This window comes from Alligator mississippiensis, chromosome 5, assembly GCF_030867095.1.
Source record: "Alligator mississippiensis isolate rAllMis1 chromosome 5, rAllMis1, whole genome shotgun sequence".
Lineage (NCBI taxonomy): Eukaryota > Metazoa > Chordata > Crocodylia > Alligatoridae > Alligator > Alligator mississippiensis.
In genome coordinates, this window is record NC_081828.1 from 39,276,153 (window position 1) to 39,301,437 (window position 25,285).

Sequence of the window (25,285 nt, forward strand, 5' to 3'; positions counted from 1 at the left end):
ACTGTGCTTTGGGATGACCAAATCTCTGGTCAGAGATGTCCAGGTCAGTCCCTCAGTGCCACAGAGGCATGGCATGGGGTGGCCCAAGAAGGATTTCTAGCTATAATCCCAGATCAAAATCCAGTTCCTAATTTGGGTCCAGATACTTAGCACAGTGCGGGGGGCTGCATGGGGGGGCTGTCAGTTGGCAGCTCAGCATGTCCAAGCCACACTTTGGGCCAGGCAAGTCTGTCCTCAGCATGTGCAGGAGAGTCCCCCAGTGCCACAGAGGCATGGCATGGGGTGGCCCACGAAGGCAGTGGCGACGCATAGGGGTACACAGGGGTGCATGTGCACCCCCTGACCGGCTGCGCTCGCTGCTTAGGCGATGGGCAGGAGGGCAGGTGGGAGTGCCGATGCCTCCCCCCGCAAGTGTCGACTGATCGCTGTGATCCCTGCAGCCGCTTCTGGGAGCGGCTGTAGTGATCAACTGGTGCTTGCTCCCGGAAACAGCTGCAGCCACTCCAGGAAATGGATGCAGCGATTGGCTGCAGCAATCAGCCCTTGCAGGATTGCCCAGGGTGGACACCCCCCCCCCCCCCCGGTCCACAGGATGGCCCATGGGGGACCTGACCCCCGGTCAGCAAGACTGGTCGCATGGGGGGCACATGCCCCCCCCGACTAAGGCAGCACCAGTCGCTCATGCAAGAAGGATTTCTGGCTATAATTCCAGCCCAAAATCCGGTCCTTTATTTGGGTCCATATACTTAGCATAGTGGCTGGGGTGCTGTCAGTTGGCAGCCTGGCATGGCCAAAACATGCCTTTATTAGGTTTAGATTAGCTTTGAAAAAGGAACTGGGAATAAGGAATAGGGAACTGGGAATAAGGAACCAACATCAGCCTCATCTCCCCTGTCAGGGTTAGGATAGAATCCAGGTGTTCTGCCTCCCTCCTTCCTCACACCAAGCCTGGCAGGGTAAGGACCTGAGGGAATCCTTGTCCCAGCAGCTCCCTTATCCCTCCCCCACTCCTGGGAGTCAGTCACCTGAGGCCTGGGGAGGATGTGAGGGAAGTTATGGAAAAGGGAGGCTCCTCCCTAATTTGCTCCTGCAGCGATATGGCTGAGGGCAGGCGAAACCTGGGGGCATCTGAACCCCAAGCCTCTGGGCTTGGGCCTGCACATAGGATGCTGGCCAAATAACTTTGGAAATATCTGAAGCTGTTGGTGGAGGTGGAGGATGTTTGCAGGTTGTAGGGCCACTTATGGTTCTGAACTGACTCTCAGATTTGGACTTGATTTGGCTTGGAACATGACAAATTTCATTAAAAAAAAAAAAAAAAGGGATGTGGAAGAAGGGCCAGAAAGCAACTTGACCAGGACCCAGGTGTGCTTCCACCCCGGATACTGCTTGCCTCCCAGTAACTATTTCCTTGCCAGAGGGGAGAAGCAATCTGTCCCCTGAGCTCCTGGGTTCTATCTCAGCTCTGGGAGGGGAGTGAGATCTGGTGGTTTAAAGCAGGGGGTGCTGGGAGCCCGGCTGACTGAGTTCTCTCTCAGCTTTGGGAGAAGAGTTGGGGCTGGTGGGTTAGAGCAGTGGAGCAATGTCCAGCCCCATGCATTGCCAGTGTGTACTCTGAATAACCCTCAGCTACTACCTCTTCTGTGATTTGGCCTGAACTTGTTCCCCAGCACCAGCTGCTGCCAGCTCTGACAGACCCTCACCGGGCTCGGGGTGCCTCTGGGGTACACAGGGGGCAAAGCAGCCAGGAACCTGGGCATGGAACCTCTCACCTGCCTGGCAGGAGACAGCTGATACCTGCAGCTGGTACTGAAGCCATGAGCACAGTCAGGGGGAGCCCAGGGTGGAGCTGGTAGGGGGCTGTGGGTTGGGAGCAAGGGGCACCAGTAGCCCAGATTGTGGCTGCAGATCTGAAGGGGGGGATACCAGCAATGCCAGGATGGGAGAGGGGGCCTGTTGCTCTCACTGGTCTACCCATGACCTATCCCCTGTGGTTGGTGCTTGGCTGAAGGGGCTGATCTGGGGATCAGGTTTTTAGGCCTTGTGGTAGAACCAGACTCCAGATTCATCCACACACCCTCTCCTCACCCTGGGTCCAGGCTCTTGTTTCCTATCACCCCCATTTCCCTCTTCCATCTTCTCTCCATTACCTTATTTCCTCCCCACAGACTGGGACCTCACTGCATCTGTCATACAGCATCATGAACTTCCTGCTCTCCCGCATCTCTGGCAAAGTCCATTACCTGTTGCTGATCATCACCACCACCTCCACCATCGTTCACTTCAACACCCGCACCAGCAGCCCAAAGCATCAGTTCCTGTCCCCCAACACCACCACCCAGCTGCTCCTCACGGCCACCCCTACCCCAAACGAGGGTATATGGACGGTCAACTCCATTGGGCGCCTGGGGAACCAGATGGGAGAGTACGCCACCCTCTATGCTCTGGCCAAAATGAATGGGCGCCAGGCCTGCATCCTCCCAGAGATGCACCAACATCTGGCACCCCTTTTCCGCATCACCCTGCCCGTGCTCCCTCCAGATGTGGTCCAAAAGGTCCCGTGGAGGAACTATTGGCTCCACGACTGGATGTCAGAAGAGTACAGGCACATCCCGGACAAGTATGTGCGGCTCACAGGCTACCCATGCTCCTGGACCTTCTACCACCACCTCCGGGATGAGATCTTACAGGAGTTCTCCTTTCATGACCACGTGCGGGACGAGGCCAACCAGTATCTAGCCAGGCTGCGTGGCCGGCGCCGCAATGTGACCTACGTGGGCATCCATGTGCGCAGGGGGGACTACGTCCATGTGATGCCCCAAGTGTGGAAGGGGGTGGTGGCTGACAGGGCTTACCTAGAGAAGGCCATGGGCTACTTCCGGGCCAAGTACGAGGAGCCAGTCTTCGTGGTGACCAGCAATGGGATGGACTGGTGCCAGAAAAACATCGATGCTTCAAGGGGGGATGTGCACTTCTCTGGGGACGGGAGGGAGTCATCCCCGGGCAGGGATTTCGCATTGCTGGCCCATTGCAACCACACAATCATGACCATTGGGACCTTTGGCATCTGGGCCGCCTACCTGGCCAGAGGGGAGACCATCTACTTGGCCAACTACACCCTGCCTGACTCCCCATTCCTCAAAATCTTCAAGCCCTCAGCCGCCTTCCTGCCTGAGTGGATCGGGATCAGTGCAGACCTCTCCCCCCTGATGAAGGGCCATTAGGACACACCTTACAGACCTGGCAAGGCCAAGGGCACTGGCTGGTCTTGACAGGATTTGGGGCTGGAGTCTCCTGCATGGGGTAGAGGATGTTCCATGTTATTAGCCTCTTGGGAGCGCCCATAGCAGCTTGCTCTCAGGCCTTGGGCACCCAAGGGTGAGGCTGGGCTAACTGGGACACAGGCCAAGTGAAGCAGACACATGGGCTCTCAAAACCTGGGGAGAGAGATGCCAGGGAAGGAACCAGCCACTACCCAAGAGCCTGGGTGAGGGATCAGTCTCTCGTCTCCTGGTACTACATAAACAAGGCAGATGCCAGCACAAGAGTCTCCAGAGGCTTTCTGGCTGCTTGGAGAAGCTGGGGAAGGGTTTTTTTTAGCTGTGAAGACCTGGTGAAACCCAACTTTGCCCCCACCATGGGCTTCACATGTGCCCCTGTGACAAGGGGTGGTGGTGGTGACATGGGGTCCCAATGGGCCAAGCTCTCTCCTCCATTAGATGGGAGCGATCAGGGGGGTGGGGAGACCTTGTTCTACCCATGCCAGATCTGGGAATCACCATAGACAGTCTACTTAAAACATCAACTCAGTGCTCTGCAGCTATCAAAAAAGCAAACAAAAGGCTTGGGATTATTAAGGGGATTGGAAAACAAAATTGAAAGCATCATCAGGCCCCTTTATAAAGCCACATGCGTCCCACCTTAAATATTGTGCCCAGTTCTGGTCCCTGCACCTAAAAAATGATCTAGAAGAGCTAGAGAAGGTCCAGAGAAGGGCAACAAGGATGATGGATGGTATGGAGGGGCTCCCATCTGAGACAAGGCTAAAGAGGCCAGGCCTATTTGGCTTAGAAAAAGAGATGCTTGAGGAGGGATATGGGAAGGGTTTACAAGTTACTAAATGGTGAAGAGAAAGTAAACAGAGATTTGTTATTTACTCATCAGACATGTCACAGAATGAAGCCACTGGGCTGCAAGTTTAAAACTAGCACAGGGAAGTTCTTTTCCAAACTTTACTCAGGTTTGGAACTTATTGCCACCAGAGGCTGCGGAAGCTGACAGCTCAGCCAGAATCAAAAAAAGGACTGGATGAACCTGTGGAGGAAAGGGGAAGGGGTAGCTATTGAGCACTGAAGTAAGGGGCACGACCTCTGAATCAGAACCTCCTGAAGTGCTGGAGGCTGCAAGCCAGAGGAAGTGGGAAAAACCCTGGTCATGCCCTGGTCACCCTTTGTTTCAGCATCTGCTCTCTGCCACTGTGCAACAGGAGACCTAGCACAATGGATCTATGGTCTGACCCACTAAATGGCAGCTCTTATGTTCACCAAAGAGCTGGGTAATAACCAAAGGCCACACAGGCTCTTGAGACACCCCCAGGACAGAGGTTGGGGGCAGGTGTCTGTATGCTCTGTGGATGGAGGGCTTCAGTTCCATGTCACTAAGGTGGGGTCCACAATGCCCAGGACACAGGAGGATCCTGGTTGATTCACTCCCGGGACAGGAAGCCCATCACAAGCTGTCTGCTCTCCCCCTACTCAGGCCCCTGGGCTGTGGGGTGAATGACCAGAGGCTGGGGGCTTTCAGATTAAAGCTGGGACAGGACACCTTGATTCTGTTCCATCTCTGGGAGAGGAGAGGGGAGTCCAATGAGTTACAGCAAGGATCTGGAATTCAGAACAGCCAGGGATACAGGTTGGGAGTGGGTTTCAGGCACATTAAGCCAGTCTGGGGTGGCAAGGGTTAAGGATAAACTGGCAGACAGAGTGATGGACACAGGAGCCAGCAGAGGCAATAGGCCCCAGCTAGGAGGGAGCAGGCCAAAGATAATGGCTTGATGAAGGGTGGAGGGACTTTCTCCTACCTACCTCCAGGATACAGGGCTGGATTTAAGGCATGATGGGGAAAGGGGACAGATAGGGGTCCCCGAGGCGATTGGGAGGCAGGGATACCATGCAGAAGCCTTCAGCGGAGTCTCTGGCACCCTCAGGGGTGTGTGAGGGCCTTAGAAACAGCACCACCTCCTCCCGCGAGGTAAGTACATGTGAAACCCATTGTACAGACATGGAAACTGAGGCACAAGAAGCCACTCAGCCCAGGCCAGAGGCAGGGAAAGGACTGAGGTATGCTGGGATCCTAGCTCTCCTACCACAGTACAACCCCACTCCCCTCTCGGGACTGGGGAGAAAACCCAGGTGACCAGGACCCAGCGCCCACACCACAAATCTGCTGCCCTTGTAACCCAGAGTAAAACAACAGGATGTGCCCTAGGGGGGCTGCAATGCAGGTAAGACCAAATAGGAAGGCAGATCAGAGACCCTCTTCTGCAATGAGGGAGACTTACTGGAAGGGCTGGCGTCGGCTCAGCAGGGTGGATAGGGTCATTGCAGGGGTGAGCGGTTCTGCTGAGCATCTTGTGGGGCTGGCCTGCCCCACCGCAGTCCACTTCCAGGCCCAGGACAGAACACCCTGCATGGGTCCTGACACACAGCATGGCTGCTCTAACCCACCAGCCTTATACCACCCACCCCCCACCAGCTCCAACCCACTCAGTGCTCCCAGCTCAAAAGCAACCCAGCTTCTCAGTTTAAAAAAAAAGGCTTTATTCCAATGTGAGACACTCAGAAGGGCTTCAGAGTCTGTCCGTCTTCATCCCTCCCTTCTCCCCCCACCCTGAAATCAGAGTTTGTGGGGCTCTGACTCCCCCCCCCCCGAGCTGGGCACATTCTTCATCCACAAGCTCCCAGTCTGCCTGCCATTCCCCACCCCCCACCCTTAGCACCGAGACCACCCCCCTCCCTGGCAGGGTCAAGTATGGGTCTAATCGGGGGGGGGGGGGGCGGGGGGATAACAGCTCCCCCCCATTCCAATCGATCAGATCCTGACAAAACCAGCAGACACTTCAGCACCTGGGAACCCAGGTGTCCGTCTGTACTGCACTTCTGTGGGCTCAAGGCAGCACCCTGGGGAAGGGCTGGGGAAGAGATTGGGGGGGGGGGTTGGGCATCTCTCCCCTCTGTCATTGCCTTGCCCTGTGATGGGGTCTTGGTTCTAGCCAGGCTGGGAAGCAAATGGTCGCTGCCTGCTGGGCCCTGAATTCAGCCAGGGCCTGGGGGTATGCACTGATTTGGGGATGCAGCCAGGTAGCAGCAGGGGATGAGGGGTGGCTGTACCCCCAGGGCTGTGTGGGGCCTTAGAAATAGCACCGCCTCCTCCTGTGAGGTAGGTACATATGAAACCCATCATACAGATGGGGAAACTGAGGCACAAGAGAGGAGAAGCAACTCAGCCCTGGACCAAAGGAAAGGCAGGGAAAGGACCAAGATGTACTGGTATGCTAGCTTCCCCCCACACCCTAGCCCACTATTGCCCTGCTTGCTTCCCAGGGAAGGACCCAGGTGTCCAGAGCTCCCAGCCCCCACTCCACAATTCTACTGCCTTTTTAACCCAGACTAAGACAGGGAAAGTACACACGAGGGCTGCAATGCACTGCAAACAGAGGCAGATCAGACATCCTCATCCTGTACCCCTCACCCCGCCCCTGCCTTCCCAGTGAGGAAGGGGGCTCAAGCCCTGGTGGAAGGGCTTGCTAGCAGGGGGGCAGGAGGAAGGAGACACCTGAACCACAGAAAAATCCCTTGGAGAAGTGAATTCTCTTCCCCTCCCTGTCCCTGGCCTCTGTAGAGCAACCTGCCCCTTCCTGGTGTACCTGGGAGAGCCCAGGGGCTGGAAAACCCCCCATGAAAACTGTAGTTCCCCTGCTCCCCCAGTCCCTGACTCTGAACACTAGAGAGATGGCAGTGAGCACCAGGTTCAGGATAAAGATACTGTGGTCAGAAAGTAGGAGACCCAGGAGAACCAGATCCTTGCCTGGTAGAAATCATATGCCCCCAGGGGGGATGGAGCACAGGTAGGGAACACAGGAGTCCTGTCACCAGGGAATACGTCTGTCCTGTGCTCCCCTGAAGGGAGGGGCTGGCTGTAGCTGCCATACCAAGGGTGGCTTCTCCTGGCCCTTCCTGCCCGGGCACAGGGGCTGCCCCATGGGAGGGAGGGGAGCAAGGATTGACAAGGACCCTACCTGTACCCATGACAGCCATGCCCCCGGCCATGACCCGAGCTTGGACACAGCGTGAGCCATGCACCTACAAGGCCCAGGCCTGGGGAAACGCAAGGGGAGACATTTCTACCAGGGATCACCAGGTGGCCCCAATCTGGACAACCCACCTAGAATAAGAAGCAGACATCACCTCAGCACAGCTGGGTTACTAAGGATATCCATGCACCTGGTGCTGGTGTGCCCAGTGCAGGTTGGGGACAGCAGCACAGAAATGCTGCGGGCATATTCATAGTTGGTAGGGTCAGAAGGGACCTGAGCAGATCATCAAGTCCGACCCCCTGCCGTGGCAGGAAAGGGTACTGGGTCAAATGACCGCAGTCAGGTGTTCACTTAGCCTTCTTTTAAATACCCCCAGGGTAGGAGCCAGCACCACTTCTCTTGGAAGTTGGTCTTTTTTGCTAGTTGAATAAAAGGACCACCCCCACCCTAGTAACTCCCCCCATCCCACCCCCAGACTCCACACAGGAGACTGCAAAGCCCACTCTGACCTATCTAAATTGCCCTGAGGGAAAGGCTCTGGCCCCATCTCCCCATCCCCGAGCCAGCCAGCACCCCATGGAGGGGAAATCCCTCCCCCCCAAATTTCCAACAGCACCCTATGGGCAACCAGCCATTCAGCTGCTGTGCCCTCAGATTTGCCTGTAGCATAAAAAAGTGCCCCGGTGAAACCAGATGCCTGGCAAAGATATGTATCAAAACACTCCAGCTGACCCAGGTCCCCCCACAACAGTCCTTCTGCCCCCCCCCATATGAATTCATCCCAAGACAAGAACCCCTGGAGTGGCGGGGGATCAAAGAGAGACCCCCGAAACAAAGGTAGTATGAAATAATAAGGGAGATACAGGGGTGACACACACACACACACAGAGGGAATTGGACTGATGACTTGCCAACCACACACACACACACACACACACACACACACACACACACACACACACACACACACACACACACACACACACACACACACACGGAATTGGACTGATGACTTGCCAACAGACTGGTGTTATATGGCTTGGCCTCAGGGCTCCAGTCTGGGGTGTGGCAGAGGGACTGTGTGGGTGTATTTGTGTTACCTAAAATACAGGTTGTGGGGCCCAGCCCCATATTAAAAATGGAGGCTCTGAGAGGCCAGTGAAGCAGAGGGGGAGCTGCTTCGTGAGTCTGGCCAGGGAAAAGGGGGTTCCACACCCCTCCAGAACTGGAGACACTGAGGGGAAACCAGAGGGGTGTGAAGGGGGCTGGGTGGTCTCCCCCTACCACACAGAACAGCACAGCAGTGGCCCAGCTGTTACCTGAGGCCCAGTCAGGCCGCCTCCTCGCTGGCTGCTGAGGCCAGGTCCAGGTCGATGGAGCCATGGCTCACCACCAGCCGCAGGCGCTTGGCAGGGGGAAAAGGTTGAAAGGTCACCGTCCGCTTGGGGTCTCCGCTGGGAGCTGAGGCTTCCTCTGGCTCTGTCCTGCTCATGGCTGGCTGGGGAGGCTGCTCCGTCTTCTCCAGCCTCACATGAGCATACAAGGACAGCTTAGGGTCTGGCAGGGGATGGGGGTTGGCCCTTCCTGCTGCAGCAAGTGCCTCCAGGGGCCAAGCAGGACAGGAGGCCACAGCTTTGACCATGCTTCGAGTACGGCAGAGAAGCTGAGGGGCTAATGGGCAGTGCCCCACAACACCCCCAGGCACAGCCCCTGGTGAAGCTTCCCCTGGGGTAGTGCTAACTCCCAGCATGGGGGGACCAATCCCAGGGCCCTGCCCTGGGTCCTGGGAGGCCAGAACCCTCGTGTCCCCCAACTCCACACAGAAGACGCGAGTCAAGCTGGGAGTCTTTAGCCTTAGGAGGTCCAGTGATCCAAGAGAGGAGGGGATGGAAGGCTCTGTGCTGCTGGGAGGATGCTGGTAGAGGGCAGGGTGATGCTCTAGGGCTTCAGAGCTCTGTGCCACAGCGGTCTCAGGGGCAGAGGCACCAGGAAGGCAGCGTACCAGAGAGACAGCCAGCTCCTTCCTCAGCCGGCAGCCCCTGCCTATACCCCTGCAAGCAACGCAGTTGTGCAGAGGGATCCGCAGATGCCTGAGTGCTTGAAGCTGTGGGAAGCAAGGCAAGGAGGGTGTCCAGCCAGGCTGGAGCTGACAGGCACGGAGAGCTGCAAGGGAAACCAAAAAAGAGGCATCAATCACCAGCCCAGTGCTCAACCCAGCTGGGATGCAACTGCCTCCAGGGTCAGGTGCAGTAGGGATGCTGCTACACGTTCAAATGAAAACTGAATAGAAACCAACTATAGAGTTGTTTCACGTTTTCAAGCAGCTGCTTTATAGCTGGTCAGCTTTTTGTATAGCTGGAAAGTAACTGTTACCATGCAACAATAACTTTGCACATGTGGCTGGTCTAAATTTATTGCACAATTCACCAGTTAACTGTGTTAATATATGTAATGTGTAACAGGGGCCTAGGGAACTGCTCTGACAGGCACCCCTTGCCCCAGCGGGGATGCAGCCACCTCTGGAGTGCGACATACTGGGAGATTGTTCATAGTAGAACCCCTAGCCTGGCACTACAATGGAGCCACCCCTTGGGTGGGGCATATTTGACAGCTGGTTATACAGGGATTCTACCTCAGCGCTGGGTTGCAGCTATCGCTGGGGCTGAATGAAGCAGCTGTTTGACAATCAAATAGATTAGGACAGGGAGGGCTCATTGGGCCCAGCTCAGCCCCAGTGGGTGCTGCTCAGGGACAGGGTCATTCCCTGCTTTACCTGTGACAGGTTCAGGTGTGATGTCTCCTGTTGTGTCAGGGCTGACAGCTGTTTTACCAAGAGGTTAGACAATGGCTTTTTACAGGATGGTTTGAACAGGGCTGGTCCTGCCTCAGGCAGGAGGTTAGACTAGATAACCTCCAGGGGTCCCTTCCAGCCCTGCTTCTCTGTGATTCTATGATATGTTGGTCATGAACAAAGACGCAAAGAAGACTAGAATAGGGGTGTCAAATTAATCCAGGCCCATGGGGTTGCTGGCCTGGTCTGTGGGCTGGACCAGAACTGCCCCCCTTCAGCAGTGCCTTTGATGCTAGATCCTGCCTGCACTGGCCCCAGGGCTGGCACCAGGCATGTGCTACTTACAGTGTGAAGACCCAGAACTGTAGATGGCACAGGGGACCCAAGGGCACACACTGCATGAGGTGCCCCACTAGACCAGCCCTGTGCACTGGCTGGGGGCATGGCCTGATCTGGACTGACCCTGGAGCCACATAGCATGCACCCCAAACCAACCCCCTGTGCTTGATTGCATGGTGCTGGGGCTGGGTCCAGCCCACACACCCCATGCAGGATGTGGGGCCAGGGCTGACATATAGGGTTGGGGCAGTGACCCACAGGCTGAATCACACAGCTCCATGGGCCACACATGGCTCACAAGCCATATATTTGACACCCCTGAACTAGACTGAGGCCCCTGGCACACATTACGCTTACGGTGCAATTAACTTGTTAACTGCATCTTAGGTAGTGACCTGGCCATATGATAAAACAAGGAACAAACTATAAAATCATCAATCAAAAAACATATCATAACTTCGTGGTTGATTCCTATCATGCCATTATGTGCACGTGTGGCCAGTCCAGGGCTCCCAGCCACAGGGAAGGCAACTGGGAGCCCCATAAGCTGATCCAGGCTCCCAGAGGTGGCCACATCACGTGCCCCAGAGGCCGGGAGCTGGCAGCTGTCTCACAAATGGTGTGGCCCTTTAGCCAGGAGCCTGAATCAGCTGATGGCTCCCAACCTCAACAGTACACAGTGTGCCCTTGTGGCTGGGAGCTCCATCAGCTGTGGGAGCTTGCTACTTGCCGGTGCAGGGTGAGCCCGAGATCATGATCCCAGGCTTCCTTTGCACCACCAATGAGGTGCAATAGGACTTGATGCCATGCATGTGTGGCAGGAGGATTGTGGGATGCCACATCAAACCCCATTGTGCCTTTAACTGTAGGGGGCCTACAAACCAGCCAGGACTCAAGAAAGGAGTTCTTTAGGACAGCCATGATGGAGTGAGAGCACCCCCTGGTGCCAGGCTGGGCACTGGCATGAGCACAGACACAGGCTGTTCCCCACAGCAACCACCTGAGGCTCCCTTGGTTCCCCCATATGAAGCCTTACCGCGGAGGCGGTCCCTCCGGCGCCGGGCCCTGCGCGCTGCCTTGGCACCAGGCTGCACCTTCTTGGAGACCCGGCCCTTCCAGCGCTGTAACCGTCCGTCCGTCTCACGGAGTTGGTATTTCTCTTGGGCTGAGGTAGCTTGAGAGGGGTCCTTCTGCTGCTGCCGGAAGGCGCCTTCCCCCTTCCTGTGGGAGCCAATGGAGAAAGAGTGAGAAGTAGAATGAGGGTCCCCAGGCCCCTCTGCTCTAACCCTGCTGGCTGGCCCACACTCCCTGCCCAGAGCTGCACTAGAACCCAGACATCCCAGCTCCCATGCTTTCATCCAGGGATGCTTGATCTCCAGCCCACAAGCTGAATGTAGCCCATGGAGCCAAAAGTATCCAGCGTGCGGGCTACCCAGGATTGGGAAACTTGATGGCAGGGGAGCTATGGCAATAAATATAGCCACCTTCCCCTGATGCCTAATTCCCAAACCCTGAGCCCTGCACAGCATATTGGGGCTGGGTCATACCCCTTCCACCCACCTCTGCAGCTGGATGGGGCCAAGTCACACCCCTGTTCCTCCTGGAGTTGGGTTAAGCCCCCTCCCCCCACTGTGGGGAATTCTCCTTCCTCCCCCCTCTGGGACTAGGTGGGGCAGAGCTGGGCCATGCCCCCACCCAGCAAGAGGCTGGGCTACTATGTTCCCCCCTTTCCCTCCCCACTCATATGGCCAGGATGGAGCCAAGATGCCCCCTGCCCCACTCTGCATGGCCAGATGGGACTCTGCCATGACTGCCCTGTACTGGATCCAGACCAGATGGATCTGGCCCGCAAACGGCCTGGCCACTGCCCATCCAGCCTGCTGGCCAAAAACATTGCGCACCACTGCTTTGATCAGACACCCTGCCCCCACACAGAGCTGGGACAGAACCCAGGAGTCCCAGCTCCCATGCTTTAACCCAGGGGTACTCAACCTCCAGCCCATAGGCCAAATGTAGCCCATGGAGCAATTAAACATAGCCTGTGGGACTCCACACGTGCTGAGGGAGCAGTGGCAATATCACCACCTTCCCCTGCTGACGAATTCCCAAGCTCTGCATGTTGGGTCAGAGCTGAGCCCCCTCCTCTCTGCACAGCCAGACTAGGGCTGGGCTATGCCCCCTTTCTCCTAAGGGGCTGAGCTATGATCCCTGTCCCCACGTAGCTGCATCAGAGCTAGGTCATACCTCCCATCTCTGCTGCAGGGCTGAGTTGGGACTAGGATAAGCCCTCTTCCCCCATGCAGCTGGATCAGGGCCAGGCTTCCCCCCCTCTCCTCCATGCAGCAGATGGGCCCCGTCATGCCCACCCTGGGCACTGGATCAAGACCACTGGCCAGATCCAGCCCAGGTGCTGTCCATCCAGACCACTGGGCAAAAAGGTTAAGCACCACTGCTTTAACCCAGACTCGACTCCCCCACCCTGAGCTGGGATAGAAGCCAGGAGTCCTGGCTCCTCCCAGGCTCTGCAGTCATCAGCAGGGTGCTCCTGGTGTCCATGGTGTCCAGAACATCCCAGCTCTTAGGCATCTGGGAGCTCCAAGCATGATCTGGTGGTTACTAAGCAGACAGAATAGAGCGTCTTCCCCCACATGCCCAGCCCAACCCTTGCCCTGTAACCCTGCCCATGCCCACCTCTCACAGGTGCAGCACTCGCACAGTTCATTGTTATCCCCAAAGAAACCATCACCATAGAAACAAGTGATCTCATCCTGGGGCTCGATGTCCCGTAGCACCTTCACACAGGCCGTGTTCCCCTCAGTCGGGACAAACTGACAAGGGATGGGAGAGATGGACACAAGCGTCACCAGGATGGCATGAAGCAGGCACTGGCCAAGGACTCCCCAACACACCTGGAGGGGGGTGGGTGTGCGTGTGTGTGTGTGGGTGGGTGGGTGTGGCTGGGGGAGGAGATGATCCGCTTCCCCCAGCCCCTGGGACTGGGAAGAGATACCCCACAGCTCTGGGAGATCAGTTAAATAGGCACCCACCCAATCTTCTCCTAGAGCTGGTTCACAGCACCTTCCCACCCTCCTCCGCACCCCCCGCCCCCAACCCACCAGATTCCTCTCCCAAAGCTGGGATAGGACCCAGGTGTCCTGGCTCTCAGCTCCCCTGATCTAACCCATCTGCCCCCACAGCAGAGCTGGACATACAGTCCAAGGTCACGTGACTTACCTTACAGTTTGGCCTGCAGTCTAGGAGGTTCCATAGGGGGATAACAGGGAGAAAGAGAGAAACAGAGACCAGATAAAGAGGTCAGATGGCTGCTTCACCCCAGTGTCTGGGTGAGATCATCTACCAGTGGGATTGCTGAGGCATTCAGTAAGCTGGATGGTACAGAGAAACAGGCCCAGCTACCTTGGAACAAAGCCCAGTGCTCTATACCTCTTCTCCTCCAGGGGGTACTGGCCCTGATCCAGCCCCAGGATCAGGGAAGGGGAACAATGGCTGAAGCAGGGGATGACACTCCCACTTTCACACTGGTGCCCTGTGGAACCCTAGGGGCGGAGGGGGATAGAACCACAAAGACCCCAAGCCCCGCTCAGCCCCCATGAGGGCATCTTCACACAGCAGAACAAGGAGCCTCTGTATGGGACTGTATCTCCAGAGTGATAATGGCAGGGAGCTACGGGTTGAGAGTGAGGGGCACCAGTACAGCTGGGGAGGGGGGCAAAGGCCAGGTGGGCAGGGGACTGTGGGTTGGGAGTGAAGAGCACCAGGCAGACTCTGCCCCACCCCCCGCACCATGGTTGATGAAGGCAGCAGGCCCCAGCCAGAGCTGGGCACAGCGCTTGCGTGTCGAGTACATGATGCTGAAGTCGTTCTCGCCTGCACGCAGTAGGCTCTCATCTGGCTCTGTCAGTTCTGCAATGCAGCCCACCAACAGCTCCAGCTTGTCGTTCTTCCTCCTGAGGGGATGGCGAGGTGTCAGCCAGGACCCCTGGCCCAGGGCTTACTGTCCCTTCCCCGCTTCAGAAAAGAAGGGATGCCCCTCCTGGAGCGGGAAGGTAACTGATTCCTTGCTCAGCTCCAAAATGCAGCTGCCTTGGAGGTAAGGGGAAGGGGCTGATTCTACAGGAACCTCCCCACCCAGCACTGAGATGCAGCCACTTCTAAGGTGGGAGCAGGGGCTGTTGATACAGGGACCCCCTCCCCCTTTCCCATGGCTGGGATGATGTAGCCACCTCAGGGAGGGGAAGGAGGGGGGAGTTCAGGCCTGGAAGTGACTTGTCTAGACCGAAGGCCTCACCATGACTTGGTGGAGACCACGCGGGCCCCATTGGTCTCCAGGGAGTAGCGGCTACAGGGCAGGATCGTGAAGCCACTCTCGGGCAGGAAGATGCGGAGGTAGCGGAATATCTGGGGGGAAGGATTGAGAGACTCCAAACACAGAACAAAATCCAGGCATCCCAACTCCCAACCCCCTGCCCTAATTCACCAGCCCCCACCACTCCCTCCCAGAGCTGCAACAGAACCCAGGCATCCAAGCTCCCAGCCCCCCCGCTGCTCAAACCCACTCCCTTCCCTAAGCTGGGATAGAGCCCAGACATGGAGAATTACATGAATCTTGAGTGCAGCCTCCTGCTGGCAGCTCCGGTTCTGGAAGTACTGACAGGACCAATCGCCCAGCATCAGGGCCCGGTACGCAGCCTCCAAGTCCCGGCGCCGGCGAAAGGCTTCTACTGCCTCCCGCAGGTGATGCTGCCTCCGGATAGCAGGGAGCGGGCTGCAGGGAAAGGAGACATGGGTACTTTGGGTACACTGACCTCCCAGCCTCAGCCAGCTCCACTCTAGGCACCCCCTAGCCCCAGCCAGTGCTCCTCCCTCCCATTCTGCAGCCCCCGGCTAGTCCTCCTCACCCTGGATCCATGGTCCCAGCCAGTGCCCTCCTCTCCACTCACCTGACATTCATCTTGTGGGTCTTGAAGCCGAGGTAGGAATCCAGCACCAGGCTGGTAGCGAGGTCATCATTTTCACACAGCTCCTTTGCTGTCACCCGGGTTGACCCCATGGTACCTCCAGGACCATGCTGCTCCCTGCTGCCTGGCCTGTGAGGAGGTCCCAAAATACAGATGGGTCAGCATTCACAGCCCTGAGTGGGCCTAGACTGACCTGAACCAAAGTCACGGCAGCTCCCAGGTTAACATAGACAAGGGGTGCTCAACCCCTGGTCCACAGGCCAAGCTGAGCCCACAAAGCCATAGTATCTGGCCTGTGGGGATCCCTACAGGTTGGGAAATTTGGTCACAGACCTGCTGCACTGCTAAATTTCCAAGCCCCGCACAGCCAGATCAGGGCCAGACCAGGCAACAACCCCTTACCCCTGTGCTGCTGGATGGGCTGGGATGCCCCCTGCCCTGCTCTAAATGGCTAGATCAAGCCCCACCATGCCCAGTCTGCGCATTGGATTGGGGCTGCTAGTGGGATCTGGCCCATGGATGGACTGGGCACTGCCTATCTAGCCCATGAGGCAAAAAGTTTGAGCAACATTGATGTCCATGCTCCTCTTTTCCCAGCAGCATTTACCAGCTGAGGGTCCATTCAAAGCCCCTCCTCACCCAGCACACTATGCCTTGCTGAGATACAGCTGCCTCTGGGGTGAGACTAATTAGATGGGGACCTGATGGACAGGCCTGAGATGTGGCCACCTCTGGAGGATGATATGAGATAATATGAGCATCACACAATGTTCCCAGCAGCCTGGTATCCCCTGCTGAGCTCCTTGTTCCACCCCCAACGTGGCGCCCTCTCTGAGACCCCTGCCCCATAGTCCGGTGTCCCTCACTGGGCTCCCCCAGGCCCAGCCCTTTCCCGTGAAGCACTGGCCCGAGAAGTGTGAGTGGGCGGCAGGCAGGGGGAGGCAGCAAGGGATAACTACCTGCTCAGTGACCTGGTGGCAGGCTCTAGCACAGCAAAACCCCTCAGGGATTGCAGCTAAGCAGATTGGAATGGAGGGAAAACCAGATGTAACCCCCTTCCTTCTCCAGATATCCTTATCTGGCTGGTTCCTCAGCCATGCCATATCCCTTCCCAAGCTGAGAACCCTGGCACCCTGCTTCCAGCCCCCCACATTTATAAATAACCTCCAACAGCCATGCCCCCAACCATGACCTGAACTCACAGTACAACCCACGCACCTGCAAGTTTTCAGGCCTAAAGCACAGGTGCTGGCTGGGAATGGAGGGGAGGGAGTGAGAGGGATGTGATGGACACACATCCACCACCAACAGCAAACTTGGGAAGCCAGGAGCCCAGGTTCTATCCCAGCTCTGGGAGGGGAGTGGGCTCTGGAGATCTGAGGGGTTACAGCAGCACATGAGGCCTGTGAGTCAAGACTCCTGGGTTCTATCCCAGCTTTGGAAAATTAATTCATCTCAGATGGATTAGAGCAGCAGGTGGGGGCTGGGAACCAAGACTCCTGGGTTATGTCCCCAGCTCTAGGAAGGGAGTGGGGCCCACTGGGGAACTGACAAAATAACAAAAACAAGAATGGAGCCAGCAGAAACCAACAATTAAACAGTTTGCTGAAAGCATGGCCCCAAAGGTCATCCCCCTCTCCTCAACACTATTTGTAACATACAGCTCACCCTCCTTCACCCAGGTTAGGTTAAGACAGGCCTGATGCCCCCCCCCCCCCTTTCAAGCCCAGAGACCTGCACTGAAGGGTGCTAACTTTAATCCTGTGATCCTCAGTTGCTTCCAAACCATATCCCTGCTCCAAGGCGCAGTGTGGGAAGTGTGCAGGGTCACACCCCGCACAACCTGTATTGGCACCCATTAGCTTGTCCAGAATGGGAAGGGACTAACACTATAACAGTTCTTGGTATAGCTCTCCCACCCCCAAAGCAGGCTGAAACAGCTGTGCCACAGGGAAGGGTCTACCTGGCACAGACCAAGGGAGGAAGCCCAGGAGATCTTCCAGCAAGATATTTACCCAGACGCGCCAACCCCGAACTCTGAAGCTACCTTCCCTCCTGCTTCCAAATGGTCCTTGCTAAAGGCCTCTGAGGTCAGGAAGATGCCCACCCAGCCTCTGGGGCTGCAGAGGCAGGGCACACTCTGGTGATATAGGGAGATGTAGGTGATACAGGTGTTGAGATACAGCCACCTCTTGGGTGAGGCATGGTGAATGTTGACACGGGGGCCCTTCCCCTAGTGTTGAGACACAGCCACCACTGGGATTAGTTACAGAGATTACAGAGACCCAGCATTGAGATGCAGCTGCCTCTAAGGTGAGGCATAGAGCCAGTTATACAGGAACAGGGGATGGCACTGAGATGCAACCATCTCTGGGGTGGGGAGTGCTGGGGGGCCGTTTGTAAAGGACATAACCTCTGGCCCAGAGGCTCTGGGGGGCTGGTTTATATAGAGACCCTTCACGTGGTACTAAGATGGTCTGATTCTTACCCACACACCTGCAATAAATAGGATGATGCTACCACGTACCCGTCCACCCCCTATTAAGCCCTGCTGTAACAAAGACCTGTGGATGGCTGGGGACCCCCACACCCAACTGAACAGAGACCTCCATCTCTACAGCGCAGTCTGAGTATTCCCAGCCCTGTCTCAGGATCCACAGCACAACCTCCAGAGCCCCCACCTGCTTCCCCCAGGTCTCAGTTTGACTGGGGGCTTCACTGCCTCTTGCAATGAGACACCTAGCTGGGAGCCCTTGGGCAGACACATTTCAGCCTGGGAAAAGGGGCTGAGGTTCACTCTTTGTTAGACAGATCCTAAAAGCCAAAAAATGAACCCCACTATGTTCTGAAGAGGTCATGGGGTGCCCTGGGTACCAAAGTTGCATTGATAAAGCATGTGCAGTCTCTCTACATAGGTAACCCCAAGCTGTGTTTAGCCCTACTGTTATTAGGGCTGCACAAATCATGGCACTTAAAGGTATGTCAGAATAATGTTTACATTATGGGGGATCTCTTGACTGTATATTAATAAGCTTTTATAGAAGCAGGACATTGGCTGCTGTGGTCCCCCTGCTTCACTTGTGGCAGGTTCAGGTGTAATGTCTTGTATTGTGTCAGGGTTGATAGTAGTTTTGCTAAGTGCTTGGACAATGGATTTGTATAGGATGGTTTAGATGGGGAGGGCTCTGTCTCAGGTAGGGGCTTGAACTAGATGACCTCTGGAGCCCTTCCAATCCAATTTCTCTATGATTCTATTATTTTAGCTAAGACCATTTAGTGGGACAGTGATGAACTTAAGTGCTCATTGTCTACTGCACTTGAGAGAAGCAATCACTGAGAACGAGCATCAGACCAAGTTGTTTGCTCCAACAGGCCTTTCTAGTCAATGAGGTATTTCCATTTTAAAGGAAGAGACCTGTAACAATACCACCTGCAAGGACCTTTCTCAGCATGGGGAAATTAAGTGAGAGACCATATCTGTAGGAGACCAGATTAGTAACCTTCAGGTCTGAAAAGATGCAAATAGTCTCCTGTCTTAATTAGAACTGGAAAGACTAAGTCTGGTAAGCACACACCTTGGGGAAGAGGGGGTGGTGGCAAAGGGGGGCAGGAAGTTACATACATACTGTGGGATCCTTGACAATCCAATGGGAGATGTATATAACTAAGAGAATAAACCATTCTTAAGCTTTGCCTTAATAGCAAGCTTTTGTCTAAAGCTTCCTGAGCAGGAGATTCTTTGGTCCGTCAGCTAGTGGGACTTGAAGATACAGTCATGGATTTCAGTTGCAGGGGAACATCATATTACTATTTGGATATCATCTTCCCGGTGTTTATTCATATATCTGTTACTGATTTCTTCTGTCTGCTATTGCTTTCATAATAAAATTTTTTGTCATCTTTACTTATGGTCAAGGGAAGTGTAACTTCACAGTATTTGATCAGACAGGTGGGCCTCTTCTAAGGAATGGGGGGAACTTTATCTTTTCTGAGCACAAAACCAGACAAGGATGTGTTTCTTCTAGCTGCCAGAATCCCCTCTGCTAAGGGATGGGAAGACTTGGGCAAGACAAGGAAAGCTGAGGCATCCCAGGCCAAGGAGGTGGCCCCTGGCACATCTAAGTCTGTTCTTAAGGGTCAAGCAGCAGACAGCAGGGAGGGGTTTGGGAAGTGAAACGCACCAATTCACAGCCAAGTAATTCTCTGAGGGGAAGCTCATGCATCCAGTCTGGGAAGAAAGCCACAGCTCTTCCCACTTAGCCACACTGAGGGCACAGGGCACCTGGCTTTCCTAGCCCCCCAGCCTAACTGTATATGATTATCCAGCATTTCTGCACAGCCCCCAGCTGAGATCAGCCCGTACTTCCTTCTGTGTCATACAGGTTCCCCTGTCCGAGATCGGCTGCTGTACACAGCCCTCACCTGAGATCAGGAACACCCACCCCTGCCACCCTGCCAGGCATTAAGCAGACCCCAACCAAGAGAAACGCGCTACCTATATGTAGAAATTATAAATACCGCCCCCTGCAACCACACCAGGCACCGCACCCACACAGATGTGATCCCTGCTCCTAAGCTTGTAAAGAAAGGAAAGAGGGTATGGGGGAAACTGAGGTACACAAAGGTCACAGGGATTCAGCTGAAGTGACCCCTGGCAGAGCACCAAATAGAACCCAGGTATCCTGACCTCCCCCCCCCCTCCCCAATCAACCAGGCTATGCACCCAAGATGCATGTATGTAAAGTGCCTACCAAAACAGGGCCCTCAGCTTCATATGTGGCCACAGCTGTCCCAGAGCGGTTCTGAAGAGACCAGCATCAGCCCCGAGGCAGATGCAGGGGCTTTCTGATAAAGGTTCCTTGCAAGTCAGCATGGAGCTACTCACAATTAATCATTCCTGGAACAAGTTAGTTACAGTTAAAATTCCAGGAGTTAGCATATATTCAGTTCCAGCCTCTCCAACCTCCCAGCAAATCCCACAGTCCCATCAACACCCCACATCCCACTGTGACCAGGCTGTCCCCAAATGAAGCCAGCTCCTCCAGGCATTTCCCAGGAAGGCACCCAGGCAAACACTGAGCTCCTTCTGTAAGTGGTCTCCAGAAGCTTGCCATTTCTATGGATGCTCATCAGAAAATAAGTGCCCCCCCACATAAATGTAAATCACCAGTAGGGAATAGCTCCCTGTTTCAAGATGCAGGATAGGGTAGGAGAGAGGAGGGCTGGACCCAATGATCTCACAAAGGTCCCTTCCAGCCCTAAACTTCTGTGAACCTGTAAACAGAGGGGAAAAACTTTGCTCATGCTCTGCTCACTCTCAGCATCCACCCTCTGGCCCATGACATATGGCTATTTGATATGACACTGGGGAACTTGGGCCAATGCCCACCAAGGCAAACTATAAGCCCCTCTTAATATGGGGGCCAGTAAGGGCACATCAACAGATTAGTGGGGACAGCTAAAAGCAAAAACAGGTATGGGAGTGAGGTCACAGGTTAATAATGAGTGCTCCAAGGGGGGGGAGGGGGGGAACACCGATCAGAGCACTGCTGACAGTACCTACCGGCCCTCAAACAAATCCCAGGAGTCAGTGGATACTGCCCAGTGAAACTCTAGGTGACACAGACCTATTGTCAGACAAGGTTCTTTGGGTAAATCCAATCTCTTTTATTAGTCCAACTCAAATAGTTGGAAAAATTCTCCTTAGCAAGCTTTCAGGCACTAGCAAGCTTTTGGGCACAAACACCCTTCGTCAGGCTGAGGGTCTGCAGATGGTCTATGCTCGTCCTGGATGGAGTGGTAAAGCAGCCAGAGGACAGCATAGATGCAAGAAAGCCAGCCAGTTAAAATGTAAATTGAAGTGGTAAGTAGGTGAGAGACAGGTGGGGGGGCGGGAATGAGAATAGCTGGTAAAAAGTGTGGAGGGTTTACCTACAAACTTCACTTCATCAACCTACTGGATACAAAAAATCATGGACTTAAATATAGACATTGAATTTATGACACATTATAACCTGCCTAAAATCTGACTCCCCAGGTAAACCCTCTACTTCTTACCAGCTACTCTCATTCCCTTCCCACCACCTTCCTCTCTCATCCTTTGACTACAGTCACTTTCATTCCCCCTTTCCCACCTCTCACCTACTGACCACCTCAATTTACATCTTAACTGACTGACTTTCTTGTCTAAGTACTGGCCTCTGGCTGCTTTACCACTTCACCCAGAAAGAGCACACACCAACTGCAAATGCTTCCTCAGCCTGACAAAGGGTATTTATACCTTAAAGCTTGCTAAGAAGAATTTTTCCAACTATTTGAGTTGCTTTAATAAAAGATAATCACATTTACCCAAAGAACCATTCTGCCTATGTCCTTAGACCAACATGGCTACAACCTACACCCCTGAAACAGGCCTATTGGTTTTTTAAGGGCTCACGGGGCCACTGCCCTCCCAGCCAGAGCCTCCGTCCTGATAAGATATATTGCTAGCTGGGCTCGGACCTGGAGGAGGTTGAACAGGAGGTCCAGGAACTTCCTGGGGCCACTGAAGGGGAATATACAAATAAAAAGGTTCAGGGAAAAGTGCAGCCAGAACCTCAGCAGGAGGTTCTGGAGGAGGCAGCAAAGGAGCTGCAGCCTGGCACACTCAAGGCAGCCGCACACCAGCGTCTCCCTCTGCTTGCAGAAGGGCCAGGTGTTGGGGGTGTCCACGAACTGCGCCAGATAAACGCTCAGTGCAGGAGCCGCCAGATGACGTCCCGGGTGGCTCACGGGATCACGGTGGAATTCAGGCTTCACTGCTCAGACCTATTGATATACAGTAAAAGAGCATGGGCCTAAGTCCATCAGGGGAACTGTAAGCCTCCCTGTATAAGGGCAGCAACTGGGGACACATCAACTAATTGCTTGGGACAACAAAAAGAAGAAAAGAGGAAAGGGAGTGGGGTCATAGGTTAATAACTGGGGCATCAGGAGGGGACACTGAGCAGAGCACACTGGTTAGTGCCCACTGAGCCCCAAAGGAGTCGAGGGAGCCTGAGGACACCGACCAGTGAAATTATGTCCAAATACATGAGTGGAGAAGTGCCAGGAAAGCAACCCCACACTCACCTGGGCTCCTCCCAGCCAGAGCCTCCCCCCTTGTTTTATAGATGGCCAGCTTGGCCAAAGCCAGGGGGAGGAATACCAGGGGGTTCTGGGACTTGGTGAGGCGGCAGATGGGAAGTCCATAAAAGAAAACGTACAGGGAGAAGTGCAGCCAGAACGAGGTTCTGGAGGCGGCGGAAGAAGGGCTGCAGCCTGACGTACTCAAGGCAGCTGTGCACCAAGGTCTCCCTCTGCTTACAGAAGTGGCAGGTGTTGGGGTGGCTGTGAACCACTCGGTGCAGAACCCGCCAGCTGAGGTCCTGGGTGGCTCATGGAATCATGGTGGATTCAGGCTCCCTCGCTTTCACCTGAGCAACACAGGAGCCTGGACATGATGGAGAGGCTAACCCAGGCAGCAGCAGTTCTTATGTTCTTACATGGGTGCTTTTCCTGGGGCATGTGGTGGAGAGGGCTGCCTGCTCTAAGCCACTGTCAGGGCTCTGGCTGTGGAAGGGACTTTGGGAAAGCTTCGCCTGCCTGCCTGGCAGACAGCAGCGGCAGAGAATGCCTGGGCAGGCACAGGCTGAGGCTATTCGGGGTCATCTCCCCATGCCCAGTGTGGATGGTGAGAGCCCACAGTGGCCAGGCTGGGCTCCTGCCCAGGGGCATAGAAGAGGGGCACAGATCCCACCCCCCCCAGTTCTGGAGCCTGGGTCCTAACCACAGTCTGGGCTTGCAGATGCCACCACTGAGCATTTCGCAAACAATAGCGCTGGGCCAGCGGCTTCAGATGGCAACTCCCCCTCCCCCACTATCATTGTGGGAGCCCCCATCTGCTCCACCTGTGTCAGTTTCCCCACAAAGCTGGGAAAGGGGGTGGCACAGCCCTGACCTTGCACTGAGGGCAGGGGCAGAGGCAGGGGGGGGGGGGGGGCGCACCCAGAACAATAGAAGCCCCCAGTGCAAGCCAGGGCGGGGGAGGGAAGGGGTATAGTGCACCTAATATACAATCCTGCCCCCCAGTCCTTTCTAGGCACAGCCATAATGAACCTAATATACAACCCCGGCCCCCACAAGTCCTTTCCAGGCACAGCCATAATGCACCTAATAAACCACCCCCAATCCTTCACAGGTAAGGCCGTAATGCACCCAATATATGCCCCACCTTGTAATCATAATTCCCTGATTACCGTAATTTCTGTAATAGCCAAGCCTCAGTGTCGTTGAGAGGGGGGAGCGCGCGGGCGCAGCTGTGGCCGTAACGCACGTGTCCTCGAGGGCCCCGATGCCAGCGCACTGGGGCAGCCGGCGGTACCATAATCTACATAATAGAGACGGCACCCGTCTCCACCCCGGACGTAGCCCCGGTGCTACCGTAACGCATGTAATAGAAACGCAGACACCTCCGCATTCCCGCAGGGGTCCTCGCCCGCCCCGAAGGAGCAACGACACCCACAATCAAGAGGGAGGGAGACCCCCTACCATAACCTGTCCCCAGCCCCCACCGGCCCGGAACAGATGCAGGAGCTCACGGCTCACCCACTGCAGCCACCGCCGCTCGGTCTTTCTCCCTCTGCCGCTCCCCACCTCAGCGCCCTAGCCGCCGCTCTCCCCGCCCCCCAGCTCCCCATTGGGCCCAGCCCCGAGACCGATGATTCTCATTGGTTGTGCTGCGCATCCGTCATTGCTCGCTCCGCCCACTCAACTGCATCTGGGACCTGGCTCGGGCGCTCCTCAACTCCCATTGGTCAAGCCGCGGGTCTGTCCCGGCTCGTCCCGCCCCCGCACTCACGTCCCAGGCGTTCTATCCCTCCACCATTGGCTGCTCCAGGTGCCTGTCCACCGTTCGACCCGCCCTCCCATTCCTCATTGGTCGCTGTCCTGAGCCCGCCTCTCATTGGCAACGCTGGGTTCTGTCAAATTTCATCCCTCTTGCCCTCCTCCCGCGCCTTTGGGCCTCGCTGCCCGGCTTCGATACCATTCGCTCATCCATTGGACCCCTAGAAAGACTACCATTGAGTCCCCTAGCTGTCTGTCGCAATTTAGCCCGCCAACCTCCTTTGGGCGCCAGCCCCGCATTGTCCTCCTTTCATTGGTCGACTCATCTGTCAATTCATTGCCTCCCGGCCTTTTCTAAATCCCCATTGGTAGCCACTCAAACCATGCCGCCGTCGGTTGGCTCTCACTGGAGATGAACATGGTTTATCCCGCCTTCCATTCCGTTCCTTAGTGGCCCCTTTACTCTGCATCCTCCTTCTTCCATTGGTCAGGCCGAGTGTTTGTCACTGCTCATCCCGCCCTATTAGGCTCCCACTCCTCTCCCCTAACTATTGGCTTAGGCAGCTGCCAGTCACTTACTGTCACAGTATTCCCACCCACTCAGGAAACCAGCTGGGGTTCCCTTGTCCCCTCTCTGCTGGTGGAGGAGGAGGGTGCAACTCCTGTGTTATTGTAGGACCTACAGTAATTCCTCATTGCAGGCTCTTGTCACTGGGGCATCAGGACAGCCTGGGGCAAAAAGAAAGGCCTGCAAAGGGCAAATAAGGCCATAGGCTCAGACAAGGGTGGTCAGGCTTTATTGACCCCCACCCCAGGCGAAGGCAGGGCCAACATTTGTGTAGGGCCTACAGTAATCACCTCCTGCTGCCCATGATTTGCCATGGAAAGAAAGATAAAGCCAACAGAGGTGCCAGCAGGAAGGATCCATCGAGCGTGCACCAAGCAGCGGGTTTGTTTCACTGCACCTCTCCAGACAAAAACACCAAGGGTTTTGTT

General features: G+C 55.4%; 2 protein-coding genes across 11 annotated transcripts; one reads left to right on the top strand and one right to left on the bottom strand.

Moving 5' to 3' along the window:
- Positions 1–2,151: 2,151 nt before the first annotated feature.
- On the top strand, positions 2,152–4,031 carry LOC102575664 (galactoside alpha-(1,2)-fucosyltransferase 2). The gene has a single exon (XM_019492641.2). It carries the CDS (start codon positions 2,202–2,204, stop codon positions 3,222–3,224), a length of 1,023 nt encoding a protein of 340 aa, XP_019348186.1. The 5' UTR covers positions 2,152–2,201; the 3' UTR covers positions 3,225–4,031.
- A 1,771-nt stretch (positions 4,032–5,802) lies between these two features.
- On the bottom strand, positions 5,803–24,111 carry KMT5C (lysine methyltransferase 5C). 10 transcript variants are annotated; one of them, XM_019492650.2, is made up of 10 exons: positions 24,050–24,104; positions 23,701–23,831; positions 15,407–15,553; positions 15,066–15,231; positions 14,755–14,864; positions 14,250–14,413; positions 13,680–13,699; positions 13,137–13,273; positions 11,482–11,666; positions 5,803–9,478 (listed from the first exon to the last, which is right to left on the bottom strand). In XM_019492650.2, the coding sequence occupies exons 2-10, from the start codon at positions 23,826–23,828 to the stop codon at positions 8,646–8,648; spliced, it is 1,890 nt and encodes a 629-aa protein (XP_019348195.1). In that variant the 5' UTR covers positions 23,829–23,831; positions 24,050–24,104; the 3' UTR covers positions 5,803–8,645. The 10 variants fall into 10 exon arrangements, with proteins under 10 accessions (XP_019348195.1, XP_019348202.1, XP_019348204.1 ...); XM_019492657.2 differs by lacking the exon at positions 23,701–23,831 and adding an exon at positions 20,176–20,321 and having other exon boundaries at positions 24,050–24,095; XM_019492659.2 differs by lacking the exon at positions 24,050–24,104 and adding an exon at positions 20,176–20,321 and having other exon boundaries at positions 23,701–23,788.
- Positions 24,112–25,285: the final 1,174 nt, after the last annotated feature.